Genomic DNA, 24,951 nt, shown 5'->3' with positions numbered 1-24,951 from the left:
CACTAATTATTAGGGACTTGTAAGGGGAGTAATGACAGGGGAAAAAAGGGGAAGAGGGAGATAATGGAAGAACACTGGGGAATGAGAAAACATAGCGGTAACTGATAAAATATTAATTGTAAAATTGTTCACAAAAGTGAAAACAAACATTAGAAAATTTGGATGTGTTCAGTCAAATCTATCAAGTGACTTAAACCATGTCCTTGGAGGCTCCAATCACGTCCCATCCTTGTCAGGAACAGCTTGGTTTCAATGGTAGATTCTGGTGTTTATTTCTGGAGGAAGGATTTTCTCCAACTGCTATAAAAAAAACTTGCAACAAATTTAATTTCAGGAATTCTGCAGCTGGAGTATCAAGAATATCAGTCACAAAGAACTGATTTCATATACAAGGAAACTGGCACAGTGGAGCATGGGTGACAGTAAAGTGCAATAAATAGTTAAAAATAGGTTAGCTTCCTTTCTCTCCCGGTGAGTGGACAATTTCACTCTCACTTAACTATACAGGGCTGAGTAAATGGGCAGCTCTACACCCTGCGTTGTTTAATGACATGTAACATACATGCAAGCTAGAGCCCCAACATGAAGAACAGACACTGTTGCATGGGTTCCTGTAAGTTTTGGATCTGTCTCATTGTCTACAGGAGGAAGGTGATAGGAACAGTTTTACTTGATTTGCATCTGTTATTTTTCAGTTGACTAATTGATAAAATCAGATTTCAATTTCTTACAAATGCCTCTCAATTGGTTGGAAAGATTTCCAGTAGAAAATTCTGACTTTTTAAGACTGAACAGAGCTCTGTTCATCTGGGCTGCTTCTGTGGGCTGTGTACTGCTGTCAGGAATAAAGGAGTCTTCCAAACCACTACACAGCTAAGAACAGACCTATCCTGTTTGGTTCCCCTAGTTATAGTAACTTCTGAAATACAAATACAGCTGATCCAGCAAAACATTAAGAGCTGCTTCCTTGTTTTCCTTCTCTCATGCAGAGTTAGAACTAATTCAATTAGTTTAAGTATTTTTGCTACACATAGAATATTTTAGATTTACTTTAGTCATCTAATATTGAATATTAATCTAAAGGTACCGCTACCAAATTCAATCACAGCTCCAGTTTGCCTGTCTCATAAATGAGAAGTCACAATGCAAAAAACTGGTGGCATGAAGTTACCCATTCTCTCCCACTCCCCTGCTTTTTTACAAGCTCTAGGAATTTACAGGACAACCAGAGAAAAAAAAACACAACCAAAAAAAACCCCAAAACCAAAAAAACCACCCCCCCAAAAGTACAGCATTTGGAGCAGAAAAGGAGGAATGGTTATTTTACACTTCAACAACTTTCTAGTCTTCAGTTTCTTACAGATAAGCCTGCCATAGCTCAACAAGCACCCTTCCCTTAAGAACCACCAAAGCATATACATGTATATATATATACAAAGTATACATTACTACGCCTGCCTACTCACAGTATTACCATAAGGGCAGTTCAATCCTACCCCACCTGTTTCTCAGTATTAATTTTGTCACACCAAAATGAGAGGACAGTGATTTTCTTGGGGCAAGAAGCTTGCCTGTACTTGTACTGATAAGAATTTGTTAAAGTTTCAGCCTTTAACAAAACGAGGAAAATACGATGACACTAAAATACACATTGAAAACCTAAATTCCACTGTTTTAGAATAATTGAAGAGTGTGTTTTTCTCCCCTCCCCCCCCCCCCCAATATGGTAGCAGATAGACAACAATAAGGAGACATACTTTGGAAAGATTTAGTTAGTATTTCATAATAATTGAGATTAATGGAAGGCTTCCAAACTAGCTTGCTAATGTATCATGCACAGCCTATTAAGCCTGACATAGCAAGCTTTTTCTCATGGCCTTGACTGCAATGACTATTTAATGTATCTGCTGTGTGCTGTCCCCTAGGACCACAAAATAGACTTTATAAACTGTTAGGACAAACACTGACATGCATCTAACTTTGTTTATTGCTGAAGCCAGGCCAAACAGTGCTAATTGGAGTTCTTCTGCTAAACAATGTTTACGCACTAATTAGTCCACTTCCTAAACTAAATGTTCCAAGAAAAACTAAGAATATATGGCAAACTGCCACTAAGTTGCAGTCTCATCAAGTATGTTGCTTCACAGACAAACACAGACAGGTAACAAATGGTAAATTCAAAAGGATGAACCGATGTATGTCACTAAACAACATAAAGGAAGTCTCCACTACCTGAGAAAGAAAAGCAGATCGACAGTTTTAATTCAGATGGAACCAAAACGCTCAGCTCTTAATGGTGGAGAAAACTACACTATTGCATACAAAGAGACAGAATGGCAAGGGTGAGAGTGTCTCCAAGAAAATAATATGCTGTATTTTGATTGTAAATGCACTATAGTACTATTTACAGTTTGGACTACTAACAAAAAACCTAAAGAGAGTATTTTGGCCAAATGGTTTAGAAAGCTAAGTCATTCAGATCTTTGAAGACAGCAGATTGAAACATTCAAGAGGCAAACAAAATCTGGTTGTGTATTACAGATCAACAAGTCTGTTTTGCAGGGGAGGGAGGAAAAGAGGCTAAAAAAAGAGGACTGAAACTCCATTATGGGCAAATTCTCATGTATCCGTATACAGGGAGCTCCTGGGCAAGGAGAGGACAGGAGCATGAGGTGAAGAAGAGAAGCCACTGACAGGGAGACAAGGCTACAAGACCACAGTAAGGAAGAAGGGGGAGAACGGTCTCACGGGGAACATCCTTCCCCTCCTGTCCAGGATGGCTTCAATTATGAGACAGCAGGCTCTGGAACATACATATTTTAGTTCACCCTGCATATGATCAAGTCTGTTTTATTATGTATAATGTAACAATTTAAGAAGAGTCAAAACATTCAGATACGAAGGTTTCCAGTGTTTTTTTAAGATAAATCACAGGTTACTTGCACAAAAAACCTGCTAGTGTGTTTTCATACATCAGTCTCAATTCCAAGAAAGTTCTTCAGAGCACAGGCGGCCAGCGCAAGGCTGAGTACAAAAGGATCTGAATCTCTAGACGCTACTGCGTTATCAGTATCGCTGGTAATCAGAAATGCCTTTCGCTCTGTTTAATGAAAGGAGATAAAACTCTTGACCTGGAATTTCAAGCTAACTTTGCAATTTTTGTCTTCTGACCCCATAGTCTCTGACCTGCGTTTCATTTCACTCCAATGCTGAAAGACTTCCTCCCGCAGTTACAGCTGAGTGCCAGACATGCAGTCTGATCTGGTCCGGATCTCCAGAAACCTTATCTCCAGCCAGCAACTTCCTCTGGAACTACAAAGGAGACCTGGACCATGGCTGACTCCCTGCTGTACCTCCAAACAGGACCAAAAGAAGCAAAATCCATGAGCGTGCCTAATTGGTCCCAGACCTCAGGAGTCGCATGCCCTCCTCTCCTTGCCCTGCAAAGTGGCCTCTTGCTCACACACCTGGGGCTAAAAGTGGCTCCCTCCCACCATCCGTGGCTTTGGAGCCTGTGAGCATGAAACGCATACTGAAATCTCACGAGGGTCCTTTCTCCGTCCTATACACAACCTCAAATGCTTCCCCCTCTATTGCCAGGTACCATGTGAACTTCTGATAAGAGCAGCTGGCTCTGAACTGTCCTTCTCTTAAGGAGGGAGATGTAGGGAAGAGGAAGGGGAAAAGGCTGGGAGGGGTAAGCGCTCATGCAACAGGAGATAAAGCACCTTGCAGCGAGATAAAATACCCTTCAGGATACAAAAAAGTGCAAGGTGACACAGGACAAGCACAGTAGACAGGAGAGAGACAGAAATAAAGTACATCAATCAACCAACACCCGATCATTTCTAGGATGCATGTGGGAGCTGTGCTTGGTTTCCCTATTTAAACTTTCATATGGCTATAGACCTAACTTGGCTAAAGAGCTTCACTCAGCAGTAAGATATGGCTGCAAAACATCCCGCCTGCTGTGAATCCTTTTATGCCACTAGAAAAATTGGTGGTTTCTCCTCCCCACCACTTGATCTTTTCTAAACCACAGGATCTTCATATGATCTTTTCTAACTCACACGCTCCCACTTCTGCAGCTGCCGTCTTTTGTAGTTCACTGGTGTCTCAGTTATGAAAAACCAAGGGCACAGTATTCCTTAGAGGTTATAATCATAAGAAAACAATCACTCCCAACAGTTCAGCACTGTCAAAAGAAAGCAAACAGCTCATAAGCTATTAAAACTATTCCTTCAAACCTTCCACTGAAAAGACCAGTAATTTCACTTTATTTATTAACAAGTTCTTATATGAACCCACATTTTCTCTTTAATTCAATTCTTAATCTCCAGTCTCATTAAAGGAATAAATTGCCTTTCCAGTGATGGGGAAACCCATACAGTACCCAAGGCCACTTAGTTAATTCACAAACACATCATGCTGCTGGTAGAGGAAAATACAGTGTCTGCAGCTTTGTTTATGCTTGTGGATGCCAAAGGATATACTCAAAAGGTATATGTAATCAGCAATCTGCAGAGTGTAATTAAGAATAAAGGACAATGTTCCATCCATGGTATATATTACAAATGTTAATGGCTTCAGAAGTACTTCGTTCTTAAAACATGAAAACCTTGAAAAAAAATTCATGCCCTGAATATAACTGAATTTGCCACACAACTTTTAAGAATGCTCCCATGAGTGACAATTATGATTTATTATGCCATGTCTTTATAAAGCAAGAACATTGTTTTGCCTGTACATGATTTGGAAAAATACTTTAAAATTTGAGCGATTACTGTTGAGGTTCCAATATTCCTAAAGAACTAGTAGTTATGCACAAATCAGAATGTCAATGTGGAGTGGGGACTATTGCAGGGCTCTATATGCTCAAAATAAGTGAACAGTACGGTCTACATTAGCATAATTTTGGGAAAAAAAATTAGGATAGATTTACCACCTTTTAAACACTCGGTGTGATTTTCAGAATCCCACTGCTCACAGAAATACTTTTGGCAGAGCGACCTTGCCAGCAGAGAATAACACCAATTAGAAGAACAGTAAAACTGTCAGCAGCTTCTTTCTTATTCAGGCCAATGTGATCTCTATCCTTAAGAACACATCTTCACTGATGAGAGAAACAAAAAAAGAACGACAAGCTAAATAACCCCAAGCTCTGGAAGCTCGGCAGCACATATCTCGTCTTACTTCACCTCACGGCAAACACTCCCGGACCACCAAAGTCTGTGATCATTACAAGGGAACAGCCTGCTGCAAATTTTGCACGTGATACATGTCAGAAGAAGGCTCCGACGGCCTTTCCACCAGGCTCCGTGGGTCCTGCCCTTCTCCTCTACTGGTGCTTCTAGAGCTCCAAGCAGCTTCTCGACACCACTTCATAGCAAAGGCAGAGTTTCAGTAGATGGCATCTCACCTCTCTTGATACGCATGAACCTCTTTGGGATACCCAAAGGGATGATGGCAGGTATGGAAAAACGATCATGATGAAGTATCCCTCAACGCTGAACTTTGCCTCAGGCATAGTAATGTGTGTTTTGAACTTTTAAAAGAAAAATAAGAGAATATGGACTGCTTTAACTCACTCTCAGGCTTGTCTACAGAGACATTAATGTCTGCGCTAATCCTGCTGGGACACCTATATTCCAGGATTAATGCTTCTTACCATCTTCTGCTTTTATTTTGCACACAGCAAAACCAGAAAAAAAAAAAAAAAGAAGGGAATTTTATCCTGGCACAGAGGTGTCCTTGTGAGGAGTTACACTGGGATAGCCACCACAAGATCAAAGAACTTCCTTGGAGGACAAAGCCTTTATCTCCACCGCTCGTTTGTTCCCTTCCCGTTAACCTGAAATGCAAAGGAAAGCCAACACCAGCAGTTCTGACTGCTAGCTTGCGAACTGCTGGACAGCTAAGGGACTGCTACATCTCTCGGGAAAATCTTCTCTCTTATAAGATAATACAACTTCCTATGGCTAAGTCATGGAGTTTCTGGGCCAAATTCACCCACGTTTTTCAGTGTACACCTCGTAAATCCAAAACATCTGGGTGCATGAAACAAAGACTAGAAATTAGCCTTCTGAGTCTAAGAAACATTGATGTTTATCTCCTTGTGCTTCTGGATCCAAACACTACGATAAATTTCTTTAAAACTACAACTTATTTTACAAATTCAGACTGGGGGAGAGACACACTTTTCCCCCCCACTAAATTAAGAAAAGAAGAAGAAAAAAAAAAGCCCCAAACTAACCAACCCAAAATGTATCTGTTCCTTGTGGTAGGGAACAGATACTGTTTAGTTCCACTAAAAGAGAGGTCTGATCCTACCATAAGCTGACAAGATACAGATTATTTCTCATCGTTGCAGCTCTAACGTTGTAGATGTCATAACCATCAGATTCCTTCTGCAACATCTGTCAAGAACTAAGACATTTATTAACACAGAACAGGATTTGCTTAGCTGGGCCTTAAGCTAATAGAAGTACTCAATTGTAAACAGGGACTTCGCTTTAGGACAGAACATGTCAAAAAAGCAGAATTTAAACAATGACGTGTAAGGAAAAAGGAAAAAAAAACCCAATCACCTGCAATTAGACTCAAAACACGTTTAGTCTTCATGGCCCCTTGCCAACAGATACAATAAATGCAAGGCATAAAAGCATCTCTTTAGCAACTGTAAAAAGTAACATTTAAGAGAGGGGAAGCCTTATTTGGTGCAATGGGTACAAACAAAGTAAAGGAGAAAAACATTTCGTGAGCTAAATAACAGGTAATTTCCTCAAATGCTAATGGAATTTAGAAGTGTCTAAACAGTAGTTATTTCCATAGGAAGCATTCTCATGTTTTCAAGCTGCCTGTAATTTCAAAGCAGCTGAGAGCCCTATTTAGGCAGCTCTGGGTTTACATGAAAACTCTGTGTTTGTGTTCCCTGACATTCACTGGTGCAGGCTGATGCTAAGGAACAAGTAACGTGCTCCAGCTAACCTCATACTTTCTTCAACCATTTAGCCTGAGTTTTAACTTTTTCATTTCTGCTAGCCACAAGCAAGAGTAGCAGTTACAATCCAATTTTCTCTTTTTTTAACTAAGTACAGCAAATGCTGTACATTCAAGCAGAAAAAAACCCAGGGCTTTAAATAAAAAATAGTTACATTTAATACTTTAATTTGTAAACACAGAAGTAAAATGAAAGAAGTATTCACAAAGTGAAAATGCTCCTTCCATTCACATCACTTACTGAGTGGATTAGATTAGAAAAAAAAATACTTAATTTAATATTATTATGTTGTGATTATATCCAGAATTGTTTCTTAAGGTTCCCTCTGTTGGCAAAAATAATGGGATTCAGAAGTACAAATAAATTAAATACAGTTAAATACCTATATAAGTAACACTGCCACGAAAAGCAGAAAAATCATATTCTGAAATATGATTTTATATATCCTCAGGTAAACCTGCAAACAGGCCCAAATGTTCCAATCAACAACAAAAAAAAATATTGTATTTCAGAAGTTGGCCTAACAATTTCATGCCATCATCTCTGCCATGAAACACATTCCTCATTTATTCCATCCAAGTTCTTAAATAGCTGAGTATCTCAAGGCTGAGAAACTGGAAAAGCTACAGTAGCAGTAAATAAGAAGTAATGCAGTCAATAAGAAATGGGATGCTTTACAAGGTATCATACAAAGTGATTTCCATTCGATGATTTATTTTTGATGCAAGACTTTAGCTATCATTTAAAAGTAACAATGCAAAATTAAAAGTGTCATTTTATTCTTCACCAAGTGTACATATATCTTGTAGAGCAGGAGGGAATCAATGTAACTAACAATGTTCTTTTCCCAAGACATACATTTTCAAATTGCCTTTTTCTCCATCCAGTCCAAGTCACTGTGCTTGCTTTCTGCACAGGGGTAGCTGTGTTTTCCCCTCTTGACAAATACGCTAGTTCCATTAACACTTGCAGAGCAAGTACAACAGTCTTCTGTGTACATTTATAACATGCATTGTCCATAAGCACTTGTGGAATTAAACAGTGAACTTTACCCTCGGGGCTGTGGCCGATTGGAAGGCAGAATGTTTTTGCAAACAGGTCAATCAGGAAGGTTAAGAGAGCAGACAAAAAAACAGATAGCTGAGAATAACCCTTAGACTCTGTTGCCACCTTGCAGGAAACCCGCCATGTGTTTTAATAGGTGTCGTTACTTAATTCTCTTCATACTCACATGCTCCGTGCCAAAACGGGCAACTTCACTTCTATGGCAACCAAAGCAATGCTGCTACTCACTTCTGCCATCACAAGTTCTTTTCCATGTCTGCCTTTGTCATCACTTTAATTCATGGGTATTGCAGGGAGGCAGAAGGAGAAGCAGGGTAGCATTACAGCTTTTGTTACCAAAGAAATCGCTTATCCATTTCAGAAAAGGATCTGAAGAGCAAAAAGACAGTGATAATGTGAACTTTGAACATAATGATTTCACTTTAATAGACAGTAGGGAGAAACAAGGAAGAAGTCACAAAGAGTAGAAATTAAAAGATAAGAAAAAAACCTCACTAAAAATTTCAGAAAAAAACCCAGAAAGATTCAATCTGTAACACAGAAACTGTCAGTTCAAAACAAGAAATACCAGGAAAGGGAAATCTGGGAAGGAAATGCAGAGGTGGGGGAGGGACAGCAGTCAGCAAAAAAAAAAAAAAAAAAATGCAACTGAAGAAAATTTTGGGAGTGGATAAAAGGAATCAGAGGAAAACAGAACTTGGAAAAAACCCCAAAGCCTTGAAATTTGGAACAAGATACTTTTAGAAAAGTCCAAGCAACCAACAAAAAAACCACCCCAACATACATCAGTCTTCAGCTTCCTGAACTGTATTTGCAAAGCTGTAAGACCATTGACGTATTTTGGTCTGGTTTCACCAGGAAATTGGGTCTACATCATCCCACCATGTCCAAGGATAACCGAGCCGGCATCAGCCCCACCGCTGGCTCACATTACCCATATAAGCATCAGAAGGGCAGAAAGGCTTTTCCAATACTAAGAGCACGAAGGTGATCAGAGTTCTCCTTCTAACTAGATACCCTTGCATCTGCTCCACAGTCACCATTTCTCTACCATGTCAACTACCTAGTGTCTAGACTAGCACTGCCACCAGTTAAGGTTTTTTCCCTGATGATGGGGCATAATGTTTCTTTCCTGCAGTGGGTTCTGTGGTGTTTAATACACCATAAGTTCAGTTACAGTCTTACTAAAATTCAGAAGTCAGTCAACCAGGAGACAAACAAATCCATCAAATTTTTCATTAGTTTCTGCAGCTTCATGGAACCGCTTGTTTTAGCTCTGGGAGGAAAAGATGCTGATGTGGAAAAGCTGACTCTGTTGCCATGAATTATTTTAAAGATTTTTTTTTTTTTCAATATATCATTGATTTTCATTTTTTTACAATAACTATTTTGACTCTGTACCTCTCTCATCACTAACCAGTTTGTAAAACCTCAGATAGTAAATGATTACTGGAAACAGGGCAGAACCAGAGAAACCATACAAAGCAAAAAACTGAAAAGGAAAAGAAAATATAATACAATTGGAAATTTCCTTACAGAGGTGTTTAATTTTGCGAGAAGTGACAAAATGAGATGTAGCCAACATGAACAGGGAGGGTGGGACACAATAAGATGGAGACATACAGTGCCAGAGAAAAGACAAGAGAAGTAGTACAAAAAGAGAGGGAGGGAAAACAGGTGAAAATTTGAAAGCATGAAGTCAACAGAATGAAGAAAGGTCAAGCTGGGAGCAATGAGAAATTCAGCCACTGAATAGGCCAGTGTTCACAAAAGGAGCAAGTCAGAAGGAAAAGCATCATTAGCGGTGGAAAAGGGCAAGCTGTGGTTCAGAGAAAAACAATTGAGAAAGATTTGGATGGGTGGAGGGGGGAAACCCACAGAAAATTTGGTAAAGACTTAAGTGAATGAACTGAAAGACCGAACAGGAGATGCCATCTAGAGAACAGCAAGATGTCTCAAAAAGAAAAAAGGATTCCAGAGACACTGTGATCTAGTTGATTTTGACCTTGGAAATGAAGAATTTGTTTGGCATATTTGAGAAAAGCCTCAGATAACTTTAGGCATTAAAATACAACTTGGCCTCCTTTTACAGGACATCATGGTTTTGTCCAAATTTTTTTTGAACTTTCAAAAGACAAAGTTTAAAGACAGACTGTAAAAGAAATTATTCTGGAAATGAAAATCTTATGAACTTTGTGTCATCACCATAATTCTTGGCACCTCTGTTTCTGAAAGAATGCTGCCACTCCGCTGCTTTCTGCTTTGCAAGCAAACCTACCAATACAGACCACAAGCAAGAAAACAAATAGATTTTGCGTATGTGGTGGAAAAGTGAGCACAATGACAATTATACAACGTAATTACATTTATACTAACATAAAAATGCACCTCAGAATTACAGCACACGTTGAAATTCAACTGCTACTGGCTGAGAAATGAAAGAATGTATTTCCACCAGTAAACTAAACATCTGAGATGATGATTCTGAAAGGACAATGCAACACAAACAGAAGTCTTCACTACCTAGTGCTAAGATAGCTACAGCCATCAAAAGTGCAGTTTGCAACTCTCTCTTCAACAGGATACAGGAAAAGCACTACCTTTTATGAAACAGCTGACAACGGAAAAAAGATGGTTCCTGGCAAACATGCCACTCTCTAGATAAGAGAACACGCGCCTGAAAGTTCTTCCGTTTCTTTAATGTATTTCTCTACAAGCTCTGCCTTTCTTACAGACCCAGACCACGATGACCATAATGATACAATTACAACACAGGACATAACAGTAATTAATCTGCTCCTGTAAATTGCCCCAGTCTTCTATTCTGCATTTGGGATTATAACAATTCTTTGGCTTATCACTGGAAACTGGTATTTTCTGGAAGAAGAAAAAAAAAAAAAGTAAAAAGTTCATAACTGTCCTTACATCATGAATAACATTTTAAGAAGTGAAATTGCTCTTAAAAACTACTGAATCTTTTGAGTGTGTCACCTTACTCCGGTTTCAGAGAAATCTGATGAACTATATAGAGAAACAGGCTTTGGAGGCAAGAGAGTAAGACTGAGAAAACATGTGTGACTCCCTAGAACAAAATGTTTATTAGTTACAAAAGAGGTAACTGTAAAATTCTAAGCCAATTAGTTCAGATACATCTTTTATGCTACTCCACAAGTACTTCCTGATACTAATGTATTGAATACATGCCTTCAAGAAAATCAAAAGGAAAAAAAAGGTAGTAAAATAAGTAATTAAATAAAAGTAGAAGGTGCAGTAGCTGAGGAGATTCTTATGAAAGAGCTGTAATACGAAGTTTGTAGCTAAGGCCTAATCGATACTTCAATTTTTTCCTTGTGAACTTCAACATGGCACCAAACCATGTTTGAATTACAACCTGCTGCCATTTAGGTGGGCTTTCATCCTGGTAAGCTGTACGGCTGACACAAAGCCCTTGTGAGGATTTCGCTTCGCTATGAATTAGTGTCTAACATTGAGAATGCCTTTCATCATCGGCTTGTATTGCCTTCAGGTGCCTATAAATTCCTCTCAGTCTTTATGTAGCACTTGTCTATCAGACCATGTCATCAATTTTACTGCAGGCAAGACGCAGACACACCTCTTCCTGAGACACAGACAACACAACAATTACCACAGCCACTCTTGCATTATCATTTCATATCAGCTCATTGCCAACTGCTAATCACCCACGACTCACTATGGAAAACACACTGCGCTTTCCAAGCTCTCTCAACATCGCTGGCACCGAGAGCTGTAAGGCTATGATGGTCTCCCCACCACCAAGTGTACCAGTCCCTCTGATGCCACCCACCACACACAATCATGCCACTTCCTCTCTCTCCTGCCACTAATGTACAATGATAAACAACTCTATTCCAGGATTTTTCACTTTTACTATGATTTCATTTTTCATGTATATCCTTTTTATTGAATATGCCAAACCTACATGGGGGAAAAAAACCAACCCAGGCATTACAATGCTATCTGAATAGAAACGAATAGCTAATAAATACTTTAAAAATAACAACAAGGACTTCCAACTTTTTCAGCCAAGTCTGTGCTGCACTCGCTTGTAAAAAGTTATTTTGTTAAGGAAGAGCAGACTGAAATTACATCTTCTCTTTTGAACATTACAAATATAATACATGAACACACCCATCCCTCCAGGGACAAGGCAACTCAAGAGATGGGATAGGGAGTGCTCAGTGTTGAAGGTCACCAACTTATTATTGCCTACAGTCAAGAGAAATCTAAAGCTGTAAACATCACCTTATAGCTGTTTGGTTAAATGTCTGGTGCTCAGGTCACCAGCTAGCATAAACAGTTGTTCATTCCTATCACCCCTACCATCAACCAACCAAGAGATTCTTCACTTGGACACAACAATCAAAGAGGGACCAACCAAAGTGTTATCTGCCTGAAGATACCATCCTTCACCTGAATTCACATTTCAGGACGTAATTCTGATCCCAGTTACAATCTGCACTTTCACTGATAAACCATCACTCAGGTCCTAGACTTGAATGTTAAATTTAACACTGTACACACAGACGTATTCCAGTTCAAGATGAGTATTTTTCAATTTAACTTCCACTACCGGTGAAGGCAATTGAGGTACATCAAAGCATAGATAAAAATTAAACTAGTAGCCCTATGCCAGAATGAGAGCCTAAATACAGAGGACTACAAAGACAAACCTTCCCCATATGCTTGAAACCTAAAAATGTATCCTGTACAATGCAGGAAGCAGTCTCCTCAAATTGATTTTAAGACTCATTAGTAGAGTTGAACGAGTAAGGCAGAGACCTGAAAAAAAGGCTTAATTTCTCAGGGTTGCTACTTTACATTTTTCAGAATTCAAAATGAGTATGTCTAAATAATTTTTCCCCACAAAAGGGACGATAAGAAAAACAGCAGAGCCCAGAATCACTTCTCACAGGCTGCAAGACTCACACCTCAGGTGCCAGCAGCAGGTCCAGGTCTTAACTACTTGATAAAAGTACAGACAAACAGTGAAAAGCCATTGGAGTTCCTGAGTCTCAGCAAAGTTGCTCCCCTTCCTCTGAAGCACAGTGACTGACCTCATCAGTCCTAACCCACAGCAATTAACCCCAAGTAAAATCAGTTCAGCTAAACCACCTTCACGGCTCAAGCTCTGATGCTTACTTTGGCACAGGAGAACAACTCACACACAATTCCACTACCTCATCTCAGCAGCAACTCCTAGCTCAGGAGTAGGAAAGTCACACGACCTGACCTCCACGGCTTCTGACTGCCAATCCATACTTTTAGTGCATATAGTATCATATTGCTGTAGTCATAGGATGCAGCTAACCAGTTCTGCCAAGCACCTTTTTTCTCTATCATGTAGAAGTATTTCAAGGAACTCAGTTCAATGCAGCCTACTTCACTCTCACATTTTAGAGAGTATGTCCCCTGCATAGATGGAGCATCCCACTGCTTTTTCACCTCCTGAAGTGCACGCCCCAGCAGCTATTCCTCTCCAGGTCTTCATTGCATGAGGGTATAAACACACACCATCAAATTATTCTTACAAAACAATTTGGTCTTCAAACTGTTAAATCTCATCCAAATATATATTTTGCTTGTCACTCCTTTTATTCTGTTTTCATAGGAAGGATGTAATGATAAACAAATTACTGCACAAAAGCATGTGAGCTCTGGCAGGCAGTTTCAAAGCTATTGACAAAACCCAGTCTATTCACTGCAAGCGTCCTACTTGTACAATCTCTCTGATCAGGATGCAGAGAACTAACTCAATAGTTCCCGATGGAAAAATACCTAGTGGGTGTGCTTGATTTCCAGAGACAATGGCTAACCATGTGGAGCTTTTCTTTACCTCCATCCCTCTATTCCTCCCAGGTTTTTTGTTTTCTTTTTTTTCTTTCTTCTTTTTTTCTTTTTTTTTTTTAAAAATCTGAACAATTTGCTCTGAAATATCATAGTAATACTTCACTTGACAAAATCTACTTTAAAAAAAAAAAAGAAGAGAAAAGAGAAAGAAAAAAAGTTGGGGAAGGGGGAGAAGCTTTTCAGTAAGGCTGGGACCTTACTAAGTACTACTTAATCAGGGGAGGCTGCTTCCCACAGACATTATGTGTACTACATATGGTAGCAAATGTCAAAAAATATCCTGTCTTGTTTTTTGTTAAGTCAAAGATAATTAGGTCTAATGCAGAAGTCCAAATTGGAGCATTTCAAAACTCTGTCTACAGTAACAGGCTAAATACATCAGCCCATGCAATAAATGCTGCTGAGTTCACAGTAATTCATATGCTACCTAAAGACTGAGTTCCTGGCACTAGCAAGTTAACTTGCTCCCTGCTCTTCAAAGTATGACAAGGCTTTTCATACGTGAGCCACCAGGCACATAAAAAGAACATGGGAAAACTCGTAGTAAAGATCCTATCTTCCAGTGTTTTCATCTCACAACAGCACTGACCACATTTACAGTTTCAGTACCATTCCAAAACCTTCAGCGAAGCTAAACTTCATGTTTTACACAAAGCTATTCTAGTCACGGGTTAGAATCTCATCGAAACAGCACCTTCATTGTCCTTTTTTAACAATATTGTTTGTTAGGAATGGAAGAACTATCTCATGTAGTTTGTTCGTTTATCGATATTTCCCTCTGGCTTCCAAAGGCGTGTGCCTAGTCTCTTTTGTAACTGAACTTAACTGAGGCAGTAGCCTGAGGTTTAAGACCTATTACAGGTCCGAGCCCAAATCAGAATGCCTCTCGTTTCTGAAAGCTACTTACTTCATTTGTTTTTTCTTTTTTTCCCCTTCTCTTCCTTCTCCCCCTCTCTTCTATGGCACCTTGATGTTCTTCCAAGGAAAGTATGTTTCTAGCCATAGCCTGTCCTTTTCTTGGTTCTCCAGGACTGAAAGGTGCTCCTGAGCCCTTTCAGAGTGACAAGCGTTCTGCACCAAGTGAGCCTCACCTCTCCAGAGAGATTGCTGCCACAGAGACTACAGGTTCGAGGATGGAGATGGACAGGCAGAAAAGGGTGAATAGGTGAGTGGATACAATTGAAAACAAAGAATTCTAGCCGTACAAAGGCCATTGCATTCCCACCAACCTGGCAGTCTTCCTAGCATGCCAGAGTTATAAACACCGAAGATGTAAGAAGAAATTTTCTAAACTGTCATGCTAAAAGGCAGAATTTTTGGAGGGGGAATAATTTAGAAGGTGTCTTCCTTCCCATAATCATCACAGATCACCTGTGAGATTCTAAGACTTGGAAAGGAGTGGGTGTATTCTTTCTTTGTTCCTTTTTGACCAGTAATGAAAACTGATTTGAATTTGGGGGTTCACATAACCTACCAACTCTTACAACAGAAGTGCTCCTTTAAAAAATCAAATCATTGCCTGCAGATTTTCTACCCAAAGCGCAGTAGCTTAATGCTTCTTACTAAATCGATACAAATGATGTCAACATCCGAGTACCAACCATTAAGCTTTACAGCTCTGGTAAACACTAAACATGAACTAAGCAGTTAAAGCCTTTCATATTCTAAGCATAAAGACTGAAAACTTTATACTTTGAGATTTAGATCATGCTCCCAAATCTAAGATGATATGGCACATTCAGAGGAGTGGTGGCTATGCAGGCATTTCCACAGCACTACTTGTGGGATTTTAGATAATTTTATGTCAACAGAAGTCTGCTTTGGCTATATATAGTCTTTGTCAGTGCAGACATGGGAACAGACCAGCATATCACCCTGAAAAATGACCTTTATTCAACTATGATTCAACTATAGATTCTAAAGAGGGAAGAACATCCCCTTTCTTTTAATATCAACAGTTTTATACACATGGTCGAATTGCAATACTATAATCTCACATTTCAAAGCATAGAACAACCTGCACAATTTAGGAATGATTTTCTTTCCACAGGTATCATCACATGAGAATTCAGGTTTGTATTGGAAGAGTATGGATGATTAGAACTCAGTAACCACAACAGAGAACATGAGCAACTCCACTGGAAAAAGATATGATTGGAAATAATTAGCATTGACAAGGAAATTTGTCGTCTTGATTTCTTTTCCCTTTTTTTTTTTTTTAATAGACAACCTACAATAACCTCTCAAAAATCCCTGAATCCTGAAAATCCTACATATAAAATAAAGATGCACATCCCCATGAGCAAATATTTTGCAGGTTTCCTTGAAATCTCTCTCACACAATACTGGCTATTCCTTATTTTATCCAGTACATTTTAAACTGAAATCTTGTAAAGACATTTCACTGTACTGTCAGCATCTGCTGCCCCTGTGACCAATAAGCAAAGAATAGAGCTATTACGTCGTAATTCAGACATAACATTATGTTTTAGACCAATTCTGCAAGACAGCTGAAGCTGACAACAACTTGGGGTTTATCACCTCTTATGCCACAGGAGCTTTAACTTGCAATTGCATCAATCAGATCGCTTTCCAGTTCAGCACACGGTTCACTTAGATTTCTCTCCTCCAAATCCCCCTGCACCACAAATCCAGACAATCAATCCGGATTTATTCTTCTATAAAACAGCACAAACCAGTGTTATGGTACAAATCCAAAACTGACCAGGATGAAGAGTTTTCTTTCCATTATCTCCAGACACTGCTGAGAACACAGCAGTTAAAATTTTTCTTCCCATCTAGGACTGCCACAAGTGGGAAGACTGGAAGCATAATGAAAGACCAGAAAGAATACTCAGGTTAGCCCCATCATTTTATGCTCTGATCAACAGAAGATGGCCAGCTATTATGAGTGCTGCAATTGGGATGAATGATGCCCTTCTGAAATTTAAAAGAGGGTATCAGTAATACCTCATAAAAAATGTGGAGGACACATGGACAGAATGGTTGAAACAGTACTAGGCACAACGCTAGGGACTTCTTGGGTTATATATAAGATTGTCTTTGTGTTCTAAATTATATGTATATATACTATTATTTTTTTAAGATTATAATAATTGCTTCTAGCAAAATATTAATTTATATTAATAATGAACTGTGACAGAGGAAAAAACATGGCACATGGCAAAATTATATTACTATCAGTGGAGATACCAGCATAAGGTGTGATACAGAATAAGCTACCTGCCATTTTGAACTTTTCTCTTTCCCTCAATTTTGAAACCTATGTTGACAGCAGAGGTGGAGATACTCTCCAAGGTATCGCACAACTACCTATCACTGGATTCATGGGAGCACAAGGCCAGCAGGTCCTCAGGATTGCTGTCTCTTTGATCTTAAAGTCACACATTTTCTGAGAAATGGTTTCAGTTGATATTGGTCTCTCTCTTCACATTAGCTAAACCAGACCTGTGACTTCAATACCAGAAGAAAAAGTGTTTCTTCATGCCACACACTATTTTCAAATTAATTTTTACATTCACTTTGCCAAAAAGCTCAAAAGTTCAGAGCTCTCACTTTGCCAAAACCTCAAAAGTTCAGAGCTCTCACAATCCCCGTTGTCTTTGCTCTCCAAACACACACATACATACACACCATTAGAGGACTTCTTGCACATTTGCAGCTTTTCTTTGTTTCAGCGACAGTCTGGATGGAGAAAAAACAAAGCCCTCTCCTTCCCCACTCCTCCCCCCACAAATGATCTGCTTTTAATCACAACTAACATTTAAAACAGACATTAGAAAGGATAGGCTACCCCTTTATAATTACTAAGCTTGATAATTACCTGGTGACTTGTAACAGACCCCATTCTCAATGCATCTTCCTTCCTCTCTCCTTGATAATGTAATCTAATCTCTTGGCTGTGCTTTCATCTGGCACCCAATGCTGCACATTGTTTATCAAACAACAATCCTTTCTTAGGTAATGACAGAACAAAGGCAAGGAAGAGTAACTGTGGTAATACTACAGCACTTACCACTTCAAAAGTAACTACATCAGTACAATTTACATTGCCTGTGTGCTTTTTTTCCCTTCTTTTAAATCCAGTATGATCTCCTCTATGCGAGACCGTGACCTACCTTCACCCTTTTACTGGACTCTGTATATTTACATATTACAGAAGCTATTGTGCAAAATGTCAACAGTGGAAGTCAAAACTAAAAACATGGATCACAAATACAGAAAGCTGAACTATTCAAGATATGTCTTCATATTTGAAAGCGCAGGCATTTTCTATGACAAGAAAATCATGTGCTTTATGTTACCGGACTACCACAAAGTCTTAGCAATAACGCATAATGACCGGTTGCTTGGGTTTTTTTAAACACTCTCTCAATAGCACGTTTAGAAATTCTGAGAAGACTCTAAACACAGGTTAAATTTCTCAAAGCTTCTCATACCTCAAAATGGAAGAGAGGTCAGGTTGCAGAAGTTTCTCCTTTGGATTTTCTGGGGCCAATGATACTGTTTCCTAAAGATGCTTCTACTTCCTATTCCCTATGTGCCATAACTTTCAGTAGTTGCCCACCTCCACAAATCAGAGTAGGATGATCCTCTGCAACATCCTACCTGTGCCACGTTCAAAACTCAATTCTGATGTAGCAAAGAACCAGGGCCCCAATTCCCTAATATTTTGACAGTTTACAACTACAGGGACTATAAATGGTAGCGCAGCAGTGAAAATAAACCTGCCACCAGCAATTAGCAGCTTGATATCAAATCAGACTAAAACCACTGCATTCATCTGTATAAACGGTATCTGCAGATCCAGGATATTACTAATCACTGAATCCCAAGCTCCGTCACTCTTATCAGGTATCTGTCACCATGAAATATATAAAACAATTACAAAATGGATCGGGGTGAAGGAAAAGATAGATGAGGATGAGGTATACGGTACATACCTACACTATGAGGTATATAGTACCATGTCAATCTGAGCTTTAAGATCTTTGTACGAGAGGAAACTGAATGCATGCATTATTACAAAAGAAAGCCCTCGAGTACCACTCTCAGAGTCACATCAGCATAAGCCTTTCACAAAGGTGAAGTGTAATACGCCCTGGCTGTGCTTGTATATATGACTGATTACCAAAGCACAATAGCCCTATGGCGGGTAACACAGACCCAAACTAATACTATTACTAAGATTATGATAACAGACTGCCCCTGGTCACTTTTCATGTGATTTGAACAGGTTTGGGGAGGAATTCCATCTTCCCTAACCATAAGCTGAAGCACAGAGCTCTGATGATGCTCTCCGAAGATACAGCATAACCACCTACTTAAATAGGAATGAACCAATGAAGGACTGAGATAAGTCAAAAACCACAGAAAAATGTGGTTGCTGTGAGTGTGAGGATGCTGCCAAGTTGTGATGTTTTCTCAGTCTCTGATTAAAAACACTGTCCTGGGACAGGCAAATCAGGTCAGCTCCAGAACTAAAGGTAGGGGAAAGGGGTACCAGCAGTGCAAGTGTGGGATTGGTATATTCTTCCATAATTCATGCAGTAAGACATCCATCCCTGAAGCACCGAGTTACCTAGTGACACTAAGTTAACCAGCAGGTTGGGGGAAGAGAGGGGGAGAGAGAGAGAGAGGAAGACGGCTCACAATTTTTTCCTGAGAACTCTTTGCTTACATAGTGAAGTCAAAAGAAAATAAATTAAAAAGTTGTGTCAAAAGTAATTACTACTCTCCATCACAATACAATTTCAGAGGCCTTTATAATAATGGTCTTTGCAGACATGCACATAGTTACAAGGAAGCTCATGAGGACAAGCCAAAGAGTTATGTCAAAGCTTTGCTAGCAGAACAGAAAACTGTTCTGATTTTCCAGAAAGAAAAAAGGCCTCAGGACCGAGTTATCCAACCAATAAATAAATAAATAATTCACAGAATATATTTTTCAGTGACAGTAGTTTTTGCAAAACCCCAAAGCACTTCAGATAAGAACGCGTAGTAAACCGTTTTTTTTAAAAAAGCCACTTCTGTGATAAAACAGCAGTTATGAAGCCGTATCTCGAGCTTGTAAGGAGTGAGCTTTATAAAAAAATAAACAACTACCAGCCAATTTCTTTAAGGCCAGTGCTTAACCCAAGAGCTTTTACTGACTCAAAGATATTATGCCTCCGGCTATCTTGTGAGAAAAGTAGGGCACTTCGTTTCCCCTCCGCTGCTCCCCCCATGCGCAAAGGAAGTTGTTATGACACAGAACAGGTGTGGAGCTTTCACTCAACAGCCACGCATGACTTCCCATTATATACCTATCACTTATGGGACCACTTATACTGTCTTCTGCCATGAGGTTAGGCTGGAGGTGAAAGAAGCCATGCCACATCCTATCAATCTAGCAGCGTGCACACCAAACCTGTCTCTTTGCATTTGTTACATGAAGAGACCCTATACGTGCTGTCCCTCCCCATGCGCTCCTGCTCTGGCCTCTTCTGCTTTGGGCAGGGGGGAGGAAGAAAGAAAAAAGGGCACTCTGAGAAGCTTTTAAATAAACAGAATAGGTCTTAACCAAAGGAAAAGTTTCATCAGCATGCCAGCCATTTAATTTCCTCCCAACCACTTGCAAAACAGCAGTAACTACATGGATTTAGGCTGTTTCTAATGGGATTTATTTTTAAGCAGCTACACTACCCGACCACAATGGTAACAACAGTGCTGTAATTGGGCCTTAGCATCTTCTGCACCTGAACCGTTCAGTAAAATCCTCTCACAGCAATTTCACTTATATCCCCCCCTGGCAAAATACTGGGTCATGAGAAGATACCCAGGATAATTCAAAACAAGTTAATTTGGCTACCAGTCATACAGTTCAATTAATGCAACCATCAGAATAAATACAGACCCATTTCTCCACACCACGTGAAGAGCAACACTACTGTTGTTGCCACCCTACTGTTCCCTGATAACTGGCCTGGCTCACTCAGCTCTAGTTTATCTCTGTGCAGCCCATTGCGAGGTCAGACAAACACATTGATTGTCCTGCTTTTTAAGTCATCTGGTTCTCCAGTTGAAAAGTGCTTCTCACACTAGCACAGATAACAAAACAGTTTATACAAGAAGCGCTGCCAACACTCTGCCAACAACTGTCTCTCAAAAATGGCACAATTATTAAATAAGTATCTACCTGTTCAGTGCACGCTGGTTGCTACCCATAAAAAGCTACATTTTGGAGCAGTTGCAAGCGTTAAAATACTTTTGCACCCGGTTTTGCATCTAAAAGTCTGGCATTTTAGCAGCTCCGGCTTCAGTTCAGTCTTGGACAGAGCTGATGAGGGTGGGGAAGGCAGTATGTGCTCTCCAAGGGCCCTGCAGCTGCAGAGTCAGAGGAGGGAGGAGAGGAACCCGGAGCACAACTTCAGCTCCCTTTTGTACTTCTGTAACTAAAAAAAAAAAAAAAACCAACAAAAAAAGCATCTCTTCATGATGAAACAATTTCCATGACTGTCACCTATCCAGCAAACTACCCCTATTCCTCACAACCCACACCACTGCCAATAATTCTTGGTAAGCACAAAGGTTAACAAACCTGCAATACTTATTCAATAGCTCTTGTAAAAATGACAAATGGTGAGTGATACATAGCTTTATTAGCCATTGATTACCCCGGTCTATAAGAAAACTGCCATAATTAACCTTCTCATTGCTGTTTCCCACCTTTCTTACCTTTTGTAATAAAATCTTAGCACGGTTACTACCTCTATTTTACTATAAGAGAGTGATGCTATGATTTTACTACAAGAAAACATCTATCAGTTAAAGGATGTGTTTTTAAAAAATAAAATCAGCGTTATTTTCTCAGTTTTCTAAGAAAATACCGTAACAGCTGAATAAGGAAAGGTTATTTTAACATCCAAAGGCTATTGTTCCTTTTTTTTCTCCCCAAAATTGTCTGGAGCCAGACAACACAAGGCTGCTGTGCCCTGGGCTAGAATGGAAGGGGGGGATGATAGGAGGGGGCTGCCTGTTTACAATTACTCCATTCCTGTTTTTAATGAATCTTTCTGAATGACCACTAAGTGCTGGTTTTGTTCTTCGGAACAAGGGAGCTATTACTGGAGGACTAAAAAAGGAAGGAAAAGGGAAAGCAAACGGAAAGCTGCCAAACTCAAAGGCGTTTCAAATATTTCAGCTGTATGTCCCGGAGGTAATCTGCTCCATAGGCACAAGACTGTCCCTACACATTTACAGTCTCTTTTCTTCCTCTTCCTTGACATGCTAAAATGAAACAGCTGAGATAAGGGGGAACAAGAGAATGTCAGAACTCAAGTAAAAATTCATAGATACCCACTATAATCTTAAGAACTACGTTATTTAAATGTAGGTAACTAGAACTTAATTACTATCTACATTTGGCTACTACTGCCACTCACAAGCAAGTCTTCCAGAACCATATAAGCAGGCGACGTCAAGAGGAAGGGATGGGTCACATTTGCCTTGCACCATCATCTGCCTTCCCTGCACACCATCTGATAGTCATCCTCCTCAAGAACCTTGTCTGCCGACCCAAATAGCTACCACTAAGACACAAAAAAATTGCAAAACCTCCATTCTGCCTCCCTGCTACACATACACACTTCACCTCCTCCTTGCAGGGGTCAGACCTTCAGAAACTGTGCTGCTAAAACACTGGGCCAGGGATATAAATTAAAGGACCAACAACCTGCAAACCACCACAGGCAACCTCAAGAGCCTTCACTGGGGATCCCAAGTATTTCACTGAACAACCTGGCTTTCTGGGTTTTTTCCTAGGCTGGTAAGGTTTCAACACATCAGACCTTCTTAGTCCAGCCACTAGATAAAACAGAAAAGGTATGCGAGATTTAGTTCTTACCATATCTTAGTTAAATACTGTCCTTGCTTAGAAGCGCAGGAGAAGTATATTTCATTATATATTTCATAATCAAAAAGTCACGTAACGACAACTAATACATTTTTCTTCAATAAAGTTGTTTCAAAAAATTATATGGTACAGACATAGAAAAGTGGCACTACATAGTTTATTTTGTGTGGTGTGGTTTAAACACCCTATTGACACACAATTACAGAAACCTCCTTACAGCCACAGACTTTGAGTAACATAGCCATGTAAAATTTATGCCAGCAAAACCATCGTGTACCTCAGAAAATTACCAAGTTTTCCTATATGCATAACTGAACATATCATCAACCTCTTTTATTGAAAATGAAAACTTCGAATAGCCTTTCTCTAATTCTCAGAAAAAACATGCCACGCTGTATGACTTGCTATATGGCATTCCATTTATAAAGCTGACTAGGGATGGTCAGTTTCAATTAGTTACCTGTTCATCATTCAAGACATTTGTTTATTTACAAAAGATACCGGTCCTCTACTGTGTATGAAATATCAAAGTTGCACAGGGATGTGAAATCATCATGGCTGTGACCTCACATGTCTGCAGTACTGCTCCTTATTGCACTATTTCCAATACCTTCAAAAGCATCAAATAGATCTGGGCTCATATAAATCGAAGTTGTACATGCCTATACTGTATAGAGATATTTGCACCTAAAACAACCACGTTAATATTTACCTGCTGCACACAGGGCAAAGAGGGCAATAGCTTTGCATTGCTCTTCTTGCCTGTCCATACTGTACAGAAGTTCTTATTTTTGCCCCTGTTAACTGCCAGCATGGTATTGCAGAACAGGCAGCTCCAAAGCACGAAAAACAGGAAAGGACAGAACAACATTCATTAAAACCACAATATTTCAAAGCATGGGGGGAAAGAAAAGAGGGAGGAGAAGGAAACAAAGCAGGAGAGAGTAGTTTGCTTTTTGCAGTTTTTGACATTTACAGAAGCAACACATCAACAAAATTGTTTCGGTTTACCTTCACAGTGTCGGACACAATAAAAAGAATTAAGGAAAAGATTTTTAAAAATGCAATTATAGTATTATTTCTACTTCTGTGAGAAGTAGCAGTGCTAACGAAAGTTTTCCTTGAACACAATTAACTGGCATGCACACATGGGACTCCTGCCCGATAAAAGTGAATTAATATATATTACTTAAAATATTGATTAATCCTGTGTGGTTTTGCTACAGCTCACCATGAAGGATTTGGCAATATTTCTGCATCCAACATGATAAAAGCAGTAATAAAAATAAAATAATAATATAAAAGCCTGCAACAACATACTCTCTCATAAAGTATTGTACAAAGCAAGAAACCGCTCTAAACAAAAAAAATTAACAGGATTATTATACAAAACTAGTACCTGTCTATTTTAACATCGCATTTCACACAGTATCTTTGACAGACGGTGTCATCAGCTAAGAAATATTACCTGCATACTTTCCATCCTTCAAGCTGAGATTGTACTTACGGGCTTGGAACCACCATGACTCACTTGGTGACAAGAAGTTGCATTACCTTTACACTTCATATGTGGCAACCACGTTTTGCCTTTCAAATTCCCTCCAATGGTGGCTAGAACACACATTTTCCCCATAAGGCAGCTTATGACTTAAATCAAGACAGTTAAGTTACCACATATCTACCACAGCAAATAAAGAAGGATGTGCCATGCAAAGGAAGAGTTGCCACAACAGAGATGAGCACCTTTGCTGCTGTTTGTGTATCAAAACCTTCATTGTCCATTTGGTGAGGATCCGCCAAGCTCCAGGAAGCAGAGGGTGACTAATATCATAAATTATAAGGACTTGCATTCATTTAAAAGTATAGACATGACAAAACACATTAATATAATATTTCTTCCTAAAATGTGGGCAGTTTTAGTACTTGACTAAACAGAAAATCCATCGTGTAACCTGGCTAAGATGCTCACCTCAGTGACACCATATGGCAGCGATCACTACGAGCTATTGCTCTCTTCTCTGATACTTTTTAAAATTCAGTTCTTTCACTAGCCACTTGCTTAGCCACCAGGTCTCCACTTTTA

General features: G+C 39.4%; 1 protein-coding gene across 4 annotated transcripts in view; it reads right to left on the bottom strand.

Annotated features, from left to right (window-relative positions):
• Positions 1-24,951, bottom strand: part of AFG2A (AFG2 AAA ATPase homolog A) — a gene marked incomplete at its 5' end in the record, with an annotated part of 202,146 nt that overhangs the window by 91,860 nt on the left and 85,335 nt on the right. The window contains one exon of one of the 4 annotated variants that reach the window (XM_080373772.1): positions 10-8,434. The exons of the other annotated variants lie outside the window; for them this stretch is intronic. Coding sequence (XP_080229898.1) covers positions 8,423-8,434 — 12 coding nt within the window. The 3' untranslated portion in view covers positions 10-8,422. Of the gene's footprint in view, positions 1-9; positions 8,435-24,951 lie in introns of those variants that run through there. 4 annotated transcript variants of the gene reach the window in all.

This window comes from Falco punctatus, assembly GCF_963210335.1.
Source record: "Falco punctatus genome assembly, chromosome: 1".
NCBI lineage: Eukaryota > Metazoa > Chordata > Aves > Falconiformes > Falconidae > Falco > Falco punctatus.
The sequence above is the reverse complement of the archived record's forward strand: the minus strand, read 5'-3'. Positions and strand labels throughout refer to the sequence as shown.